Source organism: Panthera uncia (genome assembly GCF_023721935.1).
Source record: "Panthera uncia isolate 11264 chromosome C1 unlocalized genomic scaffold, Puncia_PCG_1.0 HiC_scaffold_4, whole genome shotgun sequence".
Classification (NCBI taxonomy): Eukaryota; Metazoa; Chordata; class Mammalia; order Carnivora; family Felidae; genus Panthera; species Panthera uncia.
In genome coordinates, this window is record NW_026057585.1 from 97,246,764 (window position 1) to 97,262,318 (window position 15,555).

General features: G+C 41.9%; 1 protein-coding gene and 1 non-coding gene across 2 annotated transcripts in view; one reads left to right on the forward strand and one right to left on the reverse strand.

The window, feature by feature from the left end:
- PEX14 (peroxisomal biogenesis factor 14) overlaps nt 1–14,094 on the reverse strand; it is a 143,868-nt gene extending 129,774 nt beyond the window's left edge. Inside the window, exon 1 of the mRNA XM_049618125.1 lies at nt 13,986–14,094. Coding sequence (XP_049474082.1) covers nt 13,986–14,021 — 36 coding nt within the window. The 5' untranslated portion in view covers nt 14,022–14,094. The remainder of the gene's footprint in view (nt 1–13,985) is intronic.
- Nucleotides 699–802, forward strand: LOC125913784 (U6 spliceosomal RNA). Its single transcript, XR_007455083.1, has one exon. It is a non-coding gene; the product is annotated as a U6 spliceosomal RNA (small nuclear RNA).
- Nucleotides 14,095–15,555: the final 1,461 nt, after the last annotated feature.

Sequence of the window (15,555 nt, forward strand, 5' to 3'; positions counted from 1 at the left end):
AAGCGTCCGACTTCGGCTCAGGTCATGATCTTGCCGTCCATGAGTTCAAGCCCCACATCGGGCTCTGTGCTGACTGCTCAGAGCCTGGAGCCTGTTTCAGATTCTGTGTCTCCCTCTCTCTCTGTGCCTCCCCTGTTCATGCTCTGTCTCTCTCTGTCTCAAAAATAAATAAATGTTAAATGTTTAAAAAAAAAAAAAAAGAATCCGACTTCAGCTCAGGTCATGATCTCATGGTTTGTGGGATCAAGCCCCACGTTGAGCTCTGCACTGACAGCTTGGAGCCTGCTTGGGATTCTCTCCCTCCCCCTCTCTCTCTGCCCCTCCCTCCCTCCCTCCCTCCCTCTCTCTCTCTCTCTCTCAAAAACAAATAAACAGTTTTTTTAAAAAAGAATTTAAAATGCCTACGGGGGGAAAATTGTCAACCTAGAATTCCATATCCAGTGAAATTATCTTTTTTTTTTTTTTTTAAGTTTAAAACTTAACCTGCAGGGGAGCGGGAGGGGCAGAGAGAGGGAGAGAGAGAGAACCCCAAGCAGGCTCTGTGCTGTCAGCATGGAGCCCAAATGGGGGACTCAAACTCACGAACCATGAGATATGACCTGAGCTGAAATCAACAATCAGACGCTTAACGCTTAACTGAGTCACCCAGGTGCCCCATCCAGTAAAAATATCTTTCAAAAATAAATACAAAATAAAATGTGCTCAGTTCAGCAGTGCATACACTAAAATTGAAACAATACAGAGATTAGCACGGCCCCTGCCCAGAGATGACATGAAAATTTGGGAAGTGTTCCATGTTTTTTGTAATGTGTAGAATTGTTGAATCACTATACTGTGCACCTGAAACACTATACTGCATGTTACCTATACTTGAATTAAAATTTAAAACAATAAAATTTTAAAAATACAAAATAAAAGCGTTTTAAGAGGGGGAAAAAAAAGCCAGAAGAAATTGTATACCCATACCACAAGAATGCTAAAAGAAATCCCGTAAGCATAAGAAAACCAATACCAGATGAAAACTGGATGCACAAAAGAATGACAGAAATGGTAAATATGCTGGTAAATAGGAAAGATATCTTAAATATATTTATTTTATATTATTCATTTCTACTATTTTTTTTAATTTTAAAAAGATAACTTAAAATGCCCTGCAGGGTAGGGGCACCTGGGTGGCTCAGGTGGTTAAGCGTCCGACTTCGGCTCAGGTCATGCTCTCACAGTTCGTAAGTTCCAACCCTGAGTCAGGCTCTGTGCTGACAGCTCGGAGCGTGGACTCTGCTTCAGAGTCTGTGTCTCCCTCTCTCCCTGCCCCTCCCCCACTTACGCTCTGTCTCTGTCTCTCCAAAGTGCACTGCAGGGTTGATGCCACAAGTCCAAGTAAAATCTAGGACACTAATAGTATTAACAGACTAACAGACGACAGAAGCATACTGTTGGTACAGTTCTTACGTTCCTTGTGAATTGGTAAATCATTTGAAAGCAAGCTCTGGCAACCTTAAGTAACATATGGTAAACCTCACGCCAATTACTGACCAAAAAAAAATAGAGATACAGCTAAAGCAATAGTAGAGATCAAATGAAATCCTTAAAAAATAATTCAATCTAGGACGCCTGGCTGTCTCAGTAGGTAAAAGCATGCGACTCTTGATCTCTGGGTTGTGGGTTCGAGCCCCGTATCGGGTGTAGAGATTACTCAAAAATAAAATATTTAAAAAAATGTTTTTTAGGGGCACCTGGGTGGCTCAGTCAGTCAAGCATTCAACTTTGGCTCAGGTCATGATCTCACAGTCTGTGGGTTCAAGCCCGGCATCAGGCTCTGAGCTGTCAGCATTCTGTTCTGCTTCGGATTCTGTGTCTCCCTCTCTCTGACCCTCCCCCGTTCATGCTCTGTCTCTCTCTGTCTCAAAAATAAATAAACATTAAAACAAAATTTTTTTTAATGTTTTTTAATTCAATCCAAGACAAGATAACAGGGATCAAAGAACAGATAAGGGACGCCTGGGTGGCTCAGTCAGTTAAGCATCTGACTTCGGCCTAGGTCATGATCTCAAGATTCGTGAGTTCAAGCCCTGTGTTGGGTTCTGTGCGGACAGCACGGAGCCTGGAGCCTGCTTCAGATTCTGTGTCTCCCTCTCTCTGCCCCTCCCCCACTCGCTCTCACTCTCTCTCTCAAAAAATAAAAAACACTTAAAAACTTTTAAAAAAAGAACAGATGGAAAAAATTGTGAGACGGTAGAGTTAAACCCAACCATATTTATATTTACCTCAAGTATAAATGGAACACTCCAAATAGAAGGCAGAGACAGTCAGACTTTGTGGGGAAAAAGCAAGACCCAGCTGTATGCTGTCTAGGAGAAAACCACTTTTAGCAAAAAGAAACATAGGTGAAAGGCCAAAGGACAGAAGGCACCTCATGCAAACACTAGGCACAAGGAAGCTGCAGGAGCAATAAATCTCAGACAACTTCAAAATAGCAGATATTACCAAACAGAAACAGGGACAGTTCAAAAATAAAGGAGTCGCTCAAGAAGACATCATAATCCTGAGTAAGTATGCATACAGTAACGAAGTTTCAAATACACGAAGTAAATCAGACAGAATTAAAAAGCTATAAATAGACAAATCCACAATTAACAGTTGGAGACTTTAATAATCCGCTCTCCTTAATCAAAAAGTCCGTAAGGGTACAGAAGACCTAAATGACACTATCAACCAACTTGGCCTAATTAACATTAGTAGAATGCTCCATCCAACAACTGCAGAATATTCATTATTTTCAAGTTCGCAAGGAAAATTCGCCAAGACAGACCATAAAACAAATCTCAAATTTAAAAGAGTTGAAATCATACAGAGTATGCTCTCTGACCATGAGATTAAACTAGAAATCAATAATAGAAAAAAAAAATCTGGAAAAAATCCCAAATGTTTGGAAACTAAACAGACTTCTAAATAATCTATGGGAGAAAGAAGAAATCACGGGGGAAGTAAGAAAATATTCCGAATATTCTGAACTGTACAAAAATGAAACCACAACAATAATCTAAATTTGTGGAATGCAACTAAAGCAGTGTTGGGAAGGAAATCTAATGTTTTTAGTAGTGTACTAACTTTAGAAAATGTGCTAGAAAAATAAGAGCAAATGAAACCCAAAATAGAAGGAAAGAAATAGGGGCACCTGGGTGGCTCAGCTGGTTAAGCATGGGACTCGTGATTTCAGCTCAGGTCATGATCCCAGGGTCATGGGAATGAGCCCCACTTGGGCTCCATGCTGGGCGTGGAGACTGCTTAGGATTCTCTCTCCCCCTCTCTCTGCCTCTCACCCCTGTGCGCAAGCTCTCTCTCTCCCTCAAAAATAAACGTAAAAAAAAAAAAAAAAAAAAGATTCTCTCTCTGCTCCTCCCCTACTCTCATGCGTGCATGAGCTCTCTCTAAAATAAATACATGAATAAATAAATAAATAAATAAATAAAATTATAGTCAATGAAATATAAGCTGGTTTTTTTGGAAGAATATTAAGATTGATAGCCTTTATCTAAACCAATCAATAAAAAATACAGAAGACACTAATTTACAGTATTATAAATGAAATCAGGAAAAGCACTGCGTATCTATAGATACTTAAAAGATAATAAGGGAGGGGTGCCTGGGTGGCTCAGTCAGTTGACCCCCAACACTTGATTTTTGGCTCAGGTCATGATCTCACAGTCTTTGAGATCAAGCCCCACGTGGGGCTCTGTGCCGACAGTGTAAAGCCTGCTTGGGATTCTCTCTCGTGCTCTCTCTGCTCCTGCCTCTGCTCACATGTGCACTCACTCTCGCTCTCTCAAAATAAACTTTAAAAAAGAATAAATTTATAACATAATTTAAAATATTTAATTAAAAAGAAATTACATATGTAATGAAAATTAAAAAAGAAAATTGTACGCCCAGGTGGCTTCACCGGTGAATTCTCTTAAACATTTAAGGAAAAATAATGCCAATCTTATACGAACTATTTCAGAAAATAGAAAAAAAGGTAAAATTCTCCAACTCATTCTATGAAGCCAATATGACCTTGATACCAAAACTAGACAAAGATTTCACAGACACACACAAAAGAAAACTATAAATCAATATCTCTCTTAAATATAAATGAATAAACCCTTAAGAAAATACTGACAAACCTGGGAATGCAAGCTGGTGCAGCCACTCTGGGAAACAGTATGGAGGTTCCTCAAAAAATTAAAAATCAAACTACCCTACGACCCAGCAATTGCACTACTAGGTATTTATCCAAGGGATACAGGTGTGCTCTTTCGAAGGGGCACATGCACCCCCATGTGTATAGCAGCGCTGTCAACAATAGCCAAAGTATGGAAAGAGCCCAAATGTCCATCGATGGATGAATGGGTAAAGAAGATGTGGTGTGTGTGTGTGTGTGTGTGTGTGTGTGTGTGTGTGTAATGGAGTATTACTCGGCAATCAAAAAGAATGAAATCTTGCATTTGCAACTACGTGGATGGAACTGGAGGGTATTATGCTAAGCGAAATTAGTCAGTCAGAGAAAGACAAATATCATATGGCTTCACTCACATGAGGAGTTTAAGAGGCAAAACAGATGAACATAAGGGAAGGGAAACAAAAATAATATAGAAACGGAGGGGGCAAAGCATAAGAGACTCATAAATATGGCAAACAAACAGAGGGTTACTGGAGGGGGTGTGGGCTAAATGGTAAGGGGCGCTAAGGAATCTACTCCTGAAATCATTGTTGTACTATATCCTAACTAATTTGGATGTAAATTTAAAAAAAGAAAATTAAAAAAAGAAAGAAAACACTGACAAACCAAATCCAGTAATATACAGAAAGGATAATACATCATAACCAAGTGGAATTTATCCAATAAATAGAAAATTAATTTAACATTTGAAAAATCAATCAACATGAATTACCATATTAATAAAAAAAAACAATAGGATCAACAGACAGCAAAAAGAATACTTGGTAACAGTCAAAACACATAATTTTTTCAAACACTCAACAAATTAAATATAAAAGTTGAATCTCCTGCACTTGAAAAAGAGCACCTTCAAATAAAACTTACAGCTTGGGGCGCCTGGCTGGTTCAGTTGGTTAAGTGTCTGACTCTTGATTTCCGCTCAAGTCATGAGTGGGATCGAGCCCTGAATGGGGGCTCTGCACTGACAGAGGAGAATCTGCTTGGGATTCTCTTTCTCCCTCTCTCTGCCCCTCCCCTGCTTGAGCTTTCTCTCTCAAAATAAATAAACTTTAAAAAAGAAAAGAAGTTAAAAAAAAAAAACTTATACTTCATATTTAAATGTGAAGACTGAATATATTTTCCCCTAAGATCAAGAATAAAGCAAGAATGTCTATTCTCAATATTCCTCTCAACATTGTATAAGAACTCCTAGAGAGCATATAAATTGAAAAGCAATATGTGAAGCTGTCTTCATTTGCAGATGACAGGATCATCTACAGATGTGAGAAATCACACAGAATCTACCAAAAAGCTACTGGAATTATGAGTGTAACAAGTTGCAGATAGGAGACCAACATACAAACTCAATTTTACATTTATTTTTTTATCGTAAGTGTACTCTTTAATCCCCATCACCTATTTCACCCATCCTGCCACCCACCTCCATTCTGGTAACCTCCAGTTTGTTCTCTACAGTTAAGAGTCTGTTTCTTGGTTTGTCTTTTTTCCTTTCCTTATTTCTTAAATTCCACACATGAGTAAAATCATATGGTATTTGTCTTTCTCTGATTTATTTCACTTGGCATTAGACCCTCTAGCTCTATCTATGCTGTTGCAAATGGCAAGATTTCATTTCTTTTTATGGCTGAATAATATTCCATTGTGTGTGTGTGCGCATACATATCTCACGTCTTCTTTATCCATTAATCTCTTGATGGACACTTGGGCTGCTTCCATATCTTGGCTACTATAAATAATACTGCAATTTTATTCTATTTCTATATACTAGCATTCAACAATTAAAAGTGAAAAAATTTTTTAGTGGTTTTTTTTTTTTTTTTTTTTTGAGAGAAAGAGAGCATGAGAGGGGCAGAGAGAGAAAAAGAGAGAGAATCTCAAGCAGGCTCCATGCTGTCAGTGCAGAGCCCGATGCAGGGGTTAATCTCACAAACCATAAGATCATGACCTGAACCAAAATCAAGAGTCGGATGCTTAACCAACTGAGCCACCCAGAAATTTTTAGGGTTGCCAGTTAAGAATCTGACTTCAGCTCAGGTCATGATCTCACAGCTCATGGGTTCAAGCCCCACGTCAGGCTCTGTGCTAATGGCTCAGAGCCTGCAGCCTGCTTCAGATTCTGTCTCCCGCTTGCGCTCTGTCTCTCTTTCTCTGTCTCTCTTTCCCAAATATAACACAGAAAAATGAAATTTTTTAATGAAATCCATACATAGCATGCCAAAATATGAAATATTCAGAGAATTTTTTTAAAATGTGTATATGACCTACAGACTGAAAACTACAAAACACTGACAGCAAATAAGACGACCTAAATGGAGATACATACCATGTTAATGAATTAGAAGATCAATGTTGCCAAGATATCAACTCTCCCCCAAATTGATCTATAGATTCCACACAATCTCAATAAAAATCCCAAGAACGTTTTTTATAAGAACTGACAAACTGATTCTAAAATTTATATGGAAATGCAATGGACCAAAGCTAAAACAATTCTGAAAAACAATAAAGTCAAAAGCTTTACACTACCTGATTTTAAGATTTACTATAAAGCTACAGCAATCAAGACAGTATTTCATTTACATTAGGCTAGACACAGAGATAAATGAAACAAAACAGAGCCCAGAAACTGACCTACATATCTACAGTCCTTTAATTTTTACAAAGGTGGCAAGGTAATTCAATGGAGAAAGGGTAATCTGTTCAACAAATGATACCAGAACAATGAACCCCAGCCTCTACCAACAAGCACAAGAAAAGATGCTTAATGTTGTTAGTCATCACAGAAATGCAAGTTAAAACCACAAGGAAACACCACTACAAACTCACTAGAGTGGCTAAAATTAAAGACAGACAATACCAAGTGTTGGTATGGATATAGGACAGCTGGAATGCTCACATACTGCTGGTGACACCAAAAAATAGTACAACTTGCAAAAACCCTTAGGCAGTTTATTATAAGGCTAAACATATACTTACCATGTGACCCAGCAATTCCACTCATAAGTATTTATGAAAGAAAGAAAGAAAGAAAGAAAGAAAGAAGAAAAGAAAACCTATCTCTCCACAATACATGACTATTTACAGTAGCCCCAAACTAGAACCAATCAGTGGGGAAACAGACTCTAAGGTGACTCCCATGATCCCCACCTCCTTGTACTCATGCCCTTGTGTGGTCCCCTGGAATATGGGCAGGACCTGTGACTTGCTTCTGGCAAAGAGGGTAGGGCAACAGTGACAGGATGCATGTAATTACATGTATGTGGTTACATTAGGTAAGACTTTAGTGCCCATTTTCCTAAGACACTCTCTTCCTTACTGGCTTTGAGGAAGCCAAGTGACCACGTTAGGAAGACCCCTGAGGCAAAAAACAGAGGGTGCCATTTTGTAATTGGCATTCAACCAGGGACCTGCAGGCCATAAGGAACTAAATGCTGCCAACAGCCACATGGGCTAGGAAGCAGATCCTTCCCCAGTCAAGACCCAGATGAGGTCACAGCCCCAGCAGACATCTTGATTTTTCGCCTTGTGAAACTCAGCTAAACTGTGTCCTGATTCACAGAAACTGAAACAATACATGAGTGCTCTTTTTGATAATTTGTGTAAATTTGCTGTAATACTGCTATGCAGCAATAGGTCATTAATAGAATCCAAATATCCATAAACTGGTGAACAGATTAACAAATTGTGGTATATCTATACCATAGCACACACTACTAAAAATTAATGAATTACTGATACAATAGAAGTCCCACAAACATCACTCTGAGCAAAAGAAGTGAGACACAAAAGAATACATACATTTTGAATTCATTCACAGGTAATTCTAGAAAAGACAAATATAATCGACGGTGATAGAAAGGAGTTCCGAATCCCTGAAGCCAAAAGCTAGGATTTACTGGGAAGCAGCATAAGGAACATTTAGGAATACCAGAATTGTTTTGATCTTGATTGCAGTGGTGGTTACATAGGTATAATATTTGTCAAAACTCATTAAACTGACCACAACACACCTATTAGAATTCCACAATGAAGTTTTTGGCCACAAGGACTTTGTCACTCAATAAGCTATTAAGCGAATCTACAGATTTTGAATCAGGATAGAGGCAACCTCTGAGGGTGGGACAGTGACAGGAGGGTTACCGGGGGGACAGCTTCTGAGGTCCTGGTAATGTTTGATTTCTTAATGCAAGTACCGGTTACACAAGTGTGTTCACTCTGAAAATTCTCCAAGTTAGACACATAATTTGTGTGCTTTCTGGGTCTATGCTCAACTTCAGTTAAAAAATAAAAGAAAGAAAAGATGGGGCGCCTTGGTGGCTCAGTCGATTGAGCGTCCGACTTCGGCTCAGGTCATGATCTCGCAGTTCTGAGTTCGAGCCCCACGTCGGGCTCTGTGCTGACAGCTCAGAGCCTGGAGGCTGCTTCGGATTCTGTGTCTCCCTCTCTCTCTGCCCCTTCCCCACTCATGCTCTGTCTCTCTGTCTCTCAAAAATAAATAAACGTAAGAAAGAAAGAAAGAAAGAAAGAAAGAAAGAAAGAAAGAAAGGAAGAAAAGAAAAGAAAAGAGGGGCACCTGAGTAGTTGGTTAAGCATCCAACTCTTGATTTCAGCTCAGGTCATGATCTCACACTCGTGAAATTGAGCCCTGCATCAGGGTGCATGCTGAGCATAGAGCCTGCTTGGGATTCTCTCTCTCTCCTTCTCTCTCTGCCTCCCCCCCCACTTTCTTTCTTGTCTCTCTCAAGATAAATATTTAAAAAATAAAGAAAAGAAAAAGAAAAAATTTAAAGACTAGGGAGTTATTCTAGACTAAAGCATACTAAAGAGACAATGCAATCCCTATTTCTTGATTGGATCTGGATTTTTCTTAATTGGGGGAATTTGAACGTGGACTATATTATTAAATAATGATTTTTTAAAGATTTTTGAGAGAAAGAACATGAGTGGGGGGGTGTACAGAAAGAGGAGGTGACAAAGAATCCATGCTGACAGCAGACAGCCCGATACAGAATTTGAACCTACGAACCATGAGATATTGACCTGAGCCAAAGTTACACACTTAACCAACTGAACCATCAAGGTACCTCAATAATGATTTTTTTTTTAAACGTGGGCTCTATGCTAGGCATAGGGCTTGAATTCACAACCCTGAGATCAAGACCTGAGATGAGATCAAGAGTGAGATGTTCAACTGACTGAGCCACCCACGCGCCCCTTAAATAATGATATTTTATCAATACTAAATTTCTTGTGTGATAATGGTATTATGTTACATGTGGTATGGTATAACCAGAATAACCTTACTCTTAAGACAAGGTGAAGTATTCTAGGATGGAATACTGTAATTCTGTAACTCATTCTCAAATCCTTAAATATATATTTATATATATTTAAAGAGACAGAGATGAAGCAAATTCAGCAAAATGTAAACAGTATATCTTGAAGTTTTTGTGGGAGTTTTACAGGAGTTCTCTGTATTATTCTTTCAACATTTCTACAGGTTGGAAATTTTTCAAAATACCAAAAACTTGAAGGGAAAAATATCTCATTTGAACTACTGTTATTCAAGAGTTCAGCAGACTTCCAGAGCTCCTGGGTGGCTCAGTCAGTTGAGCAGCTGGCTTCAGCTTGGGTCACGATCTCACAGTTTGTAAGTTCAAGCCTCACATCGGGCTCTGTGCTGTCAGCGCGGAGCCTGCTTTGGATCCTCTGTCCCCCTCTCTGCCCCTCTCCCACTCACACTCTCTCAAAAATAAATACACATTAAAAAAAAAAAAAAAAAGAGTTCAGCACACTGCCAAAACTGCACATAGAGACTTGGGAGAAGGAAACTAACACTTACTGAGCACTTACTATGCACCAAATACTTTTTTTATATCTGTGATTCCAGTCAACCCTCAGAGCAACCCTTTAGGGTAATTACTACTTTACAGAGGAGAAAACAGGCTCAGGGAGGTGGAGTGGTGAGTCCAATAGCGAGTCAGGGCTGAAGTTCAAAGACTGTCAGGATACAAGGCCATGCTCTCGCACTCCTTAACGTCTTTGCTGTGTTCTTCTCCCTCCCCTGCTTCTGTGTTTTCTCAATCTCAAATGTACTGTATCCGGGGAATTTCAACAGATTGGAAATCCATGTTCTGCAATATATTCAATATTCAATAACCACTAAACACCCAGAATGAACCATGCTTCTGCACTTCACTGAAGACAGCTGATGGAGAAACAGAAATAAGGATAACAGGGACACCTGGGTGGCTCAGTCGGTTAAGCGTCCGACTTCAGCTCAAGTCACGATCTCGCGGTCCGTGGGTTCGAGCCTCGCGTCAGGCTCTGGGCTGATGGCTCAGAGCCTGGAGCCTGCTTCCGATTCTGTGTCTCCCTCTCTCTCTGCCCCTCCCCCGTTCATGCTCTGTCTCTCTCTGTCTCAAAAATAAATAAAAAACGTTAAAAAATTTAAAAAAAAAAAAAGAAATAAGGATAACAGCTCCCATTTCTATGGGCCGTACCAGGTACAGACTAGAAGGGCCTCTCATAAGAGATCAACCATGCAACCCAGGGTAACATGGGGAAAATACGAGGATTTGAAGCAATAAATGTAATTTCTTTTTTTTTTTTTTAATGTTTATTTAGTTTTGAGACAGACTCAGACAGAGTATGAACAGGGGAGGGTCAGAGAGAGAGGGAGACACAGAATCCGAAGCAGGCTCCACGCTCTGAGCTGTCAGCACAGAGCCCGTCGTGGGGCTCGAACCTAAGGACCGTGAGATCATGACCTGAGCCAAAGTCGGGCGCTTAACCGACTGAGCCACCCAGGCGCCCCAGCAATAAATGTAATTTCTAACTCAGACTGAAGAAAGACTAAGAAGACTGCCATTATGAAAAAATCAAGCATGTCACTAGCATCTAAAAGTCACAAGGACAGCTAGGATAAACCCCAGCATTCAGGGTATTCAAATATGAAAGAAGTTACTCCAGAACAAATAAAAGAACAACTTGAGTGGACTGGTAGGCAACATGTGAAAGATCATACCCCCCAAAAAGATGATAATAGGACTGGAAAAAAGATTTCTCGTTTGTGAGTGAAAATTCAGAGTTTATGAATGTAGTAACAATAATGGTAATAGTAATAAGCACTATGTCAGGCACTGCTCTAGAATAAGTCATTTTAGGCGCACCTGGGTGGCCCAATTGGTTGAGCATCCAACTTCGGCTCAGGTAATGATCTCACGGTTTGTGAGCTCGAGCCCCGTGTAGGGCTCTGTGCTGACAGCTCGGAGCCTGAAGCCTGCTTCAGATTCTGTGGTCTCTCTCTGTCTCTCTCTCTCTCTCTCTCTCAAAAATAAAATAAAACATGAAAAAAAAATTAAAGTAAGTTATTTTATTGGAGTGCCTGGTGGCTTAGTCAGTTAAGCATCCAATTTCATTCAGCTCAGTCATGATCTCATGGTTCGTGAGTTCAAGCCCCACATCGGGCTCTGCACAGACAGTGCAGAGCCTGCTTGGGATTCTCTCTCTCCCTCTCTCTGCCCCTCCCCCACTTGAGCTTTTTCTCTCTCTCTCTCTCAAAAAAAAAAAAAAAAAAAAAAGTTGAGTCACTTGTCCAAGATCACACAGCTATGAGTAGTGGGGCTAGGCTTATAAGCCAGTAAGGATGGCTTTGGAGCCCATGCCAGCTCGACACTGCCTCTCAAAGAAGGGGGTTGGCTACCACCCTCTATCTTCCAAAACAAGAAGCTGAAGCCACAAAGCCAATGAACAAACTTTCTATGAAACAAATACTGATTCAGCCGCCCAGACATGTGTTCTTTCTTACCGACCAGGTTTGGAGGAACTATCCACATTGTTCTTTAAATTCCACTCTGCTTTGACAGCAGCAAGGGGAAACTAAGTTGATCAGGACTTGAAAATGAAATGACAAGCAACCGCTAGAAGTTGGTCCACTTAAAAAGTGTGCATTTGCGGCTTATTGTTAGACAACGACAGAATTTGGCATGGAGTTAAAATTTTCCCCTGACTGCCAGCGTGCTCTGATGCAATCCCGTCTCTACCAGCTTTGGAAAGGAGGGCAAAGGATATGCAGAGCTGAAAACCCAACAAGTATGGCCAAACCCCCCTCAGAGGACCTTAGATCCCTTCCACATGTACGGAAAGGGCAATTTCCAGAACCAAAGGAATCCTTGGGCACTACAATGGCTCCAAGTGGCAAGCTTTTTAGTAACTTTAACAGCACTGGCAAATTAAAAGTCCTAGAAGAACAGGGAACGAAGACAGACACACACACACACACACACACACACACACACACACACCCCAGGCTGCGGGCATCCCTAACATGTAACCGTTCAGAAAAGCCCAGATTTTGAGGAGCTTCAGCATTTAAGGAAGCTAAGCGAGATAAGTCAAGAAAGAAGGGCCCCTCCTCCCAGACACTCCCACACTCCAGAATTTCTGACGGTGAGAAAGGCCAGAATCAGCCCGAGTTATTTCCCATCTTTTACACTCCAGACTTCATCTTTCTGAGTCATTCGCTCTGCTAACAGAAGCTGACCTGGGGAACACACAACTCCTCTAAGTGCAATTCCTGTAATAGACCTATCCTGAAGAATAAAACAGTAAGAAACGTTAAGTAGTGTTCTTCTGCCTAGGAAGGAAGTGAAATGCCGCTAGGCTATGAAAAGTCTACAGGTGTTTCAAGGAGGTGAGAGATGAAGTCCACATTGAAACCATTTTCTCCTTCCTTGGTCTAATCCTAAGTAAACGTAAGCATGTGTGGCTAACCGGTGGAGTCACACACATCTGGGTTTAAACGCAGCCCCCATCAGGCACGTGATCTGGGGTATGTTACAGACCTCTAGAATCCACTTCTGTTGAAATGGCGGTTAATAGCCTGTATTTCATAAAGGTTGTAATGAGCGTTACACAAGATAATAAACGTTAATTTGTCCCCAGCATGATAGCACACCCTCAGTAAATGCAAGGTACCGCTTACCCCTGTCCTCCCCCCCCCAGCCCCCCCACCTTTGGATTTCAAACCCATTCATAGGCCTTATCATCCACTGCTTCCTGACAGCACGAACACTGGTCCCCAAGGTCCCCTTAATGGAGTGTGATCTGGCTGAAACTGCGGCTGAAAAGCTAAAAGGGGGCCCTTTGGCCGAGAAAACCAAACTCTGGGAAGCAAAAACGGATCCTCAGCAAAAGCTTGGTGGCGTCTGTTGTTTACAGCGAGTGCCCTTCCTACCAACGTACTGAGAGAGTCCCAGTACATTTCTGACCCTCCACTGGCAGGGAACGCGCAAAGGTGACGAAGAGGCTGGCAGCGGGGCCACCTCGCGAGGCTGAGGCTGTGGGAGTGGGAATCCTGATGGAGTCAGGGCCCTCCTGGGAGGGGACAACCGAGAACGATGGAGCCTCGCACCCCTCTCTCTCCTCAAGCAGGGGCCCTCGCAGCTCAAGGCTGGAGGCTCCTCAAGGGTCCCGCCACCGTCCCGGCCAAGCGCAAGTGGGACCCGAGGGGTCAGCAGGAGGGAAGCGGGGGCCCGCGGGCGCCCCCGAGCCTCGGCTTGGGAATGTGGTCTGAGAGGGGTCACCGGGGGAGGGGCCGGGCGGCGAGGACCTGGGGAGGGGCGGGGCCCGGGAGGGGGCAAGAGGTCGGGGCCCCCGGCTGAGGAGGCTCAAGGCCCCCGCCCAACGCCCAGCCGCACGCCGAGCGCCCCCTCCAGCCGCGGTCCCCGCCACTACGGCGGGGCAGTCCCACTCCCCTTACCTGGCTCGGCTGCTCTGCCTGCTCCGAGGACGCCATCTTTCTGAGGCCTGACTAATCTATCGCCGCTGGGCGAGGCGTCTCCCAAGCGCCCTCGCTCTCGCTCACCCGCCCAGACCAAAGTAGCCGGAACTGAACCTGTCGATGGGGGCCGGGGGGGGAGGGGGGGCACGCGAGGAGGAAGGGGAACTCCTACGTCCGGGTCACCTCACACAATTGCCATTAGGTCTCTGCTGCCCATGAAGTTCTTAAGTCCGTCTTTTTTGCATTTTTATTATTCTCATTGAATTAAATCTCTGACCATCCCCACAGTGCCTTGGGCACAGGCAGGGACTCGCTAAATCTGTAATAAATGAATGAATGGGAAGAACCTTGGAAATTAATTAATTAATGTTCAATACCATTTGTTGAGTGCCTACTATTTGCCAGGCACTTTGGTAGCTGCTAGTAATAAGAAGATCCAAGACTCAATTCCTGCTCCTAAATTCAGGCCACACACACACACACACACACACACACACACACACACACACACACACAATTATAGCATCTTACGGATAGGAGTCTGATAACAGTTTGCAGATTAGGAAGACACAGAACGGAGCTTTTTGGAGAGAAGAGACTTCTACATTCTTACTTGATAGTAGTTGAGTAGTTAGATTTTAAGCTAAATGTAAAATTATATTTAAAAATTGCATATATTAGAACTATCGGTCAGTTCATATTGCAGTTGTGTTTTGACTGATTACGAGTACTTAAAAGGGTTGCTTCAACAATTCCTCTTACCAGTTTTAAATGCCTACTGTTTTCTAATGAAATATCTTATTTTCTTATAAACAAAATATGAAAGAGACTCTGGATGAATATGAGCTATTTCTTATGTACGTAAAATGCCTCCCCCCTGCCCCCACTTCAAGCGAAGAACCTTTTAAAATTTTTTATTATTTTACTGGTAAACGTTTTTTAGAGGGAAGAAAGTAGCAGTGTTAGAACAAGGATGAATTTATTGCCAAGCAGCATCTGGACAATCTCAAACAGTGATGTGGTTCGCATTTTCCCTTTCCCGTCTGATTTGAGATCTTAATGTTTAATCTAGTTATGTAAGCATTTCGTTCCGAGATCCCAATTTGCACAGCTGAAGCCGGGAATCAAACTGGTGGAAATGTGCGAGTATCTTATTCTTTCAGCAGGACTGAAAACTACACTCATCATGTTTTAAATTGCCTGAGGGTTGGGACATCTTACAGATCTTTTCAGTTTGGAAAGGAAAACAAATGAACACAGTAGAATGTCACTGTTTCATTTGAGTGTTAACGTTATGCATCTATATATGTAATTTAGAGCGTTCTAACAATCCAAGGAATATATATGCGTGTCTTTCATAACGCAAAATAAATCCATATTGACCTCATTTTGATCCCGCCACCGAACTCCTAAATATAAGCTAGAAAAACACTCCTCTAGGCCGAATTGAGTGACGTAACGAAGTTAGCTTCGATCCCAGAGACTACAGCTCCCGGCATACCCCCGGAGCCACACGGGATTAGCGGCAACTAAGACTACACTTCCCGGC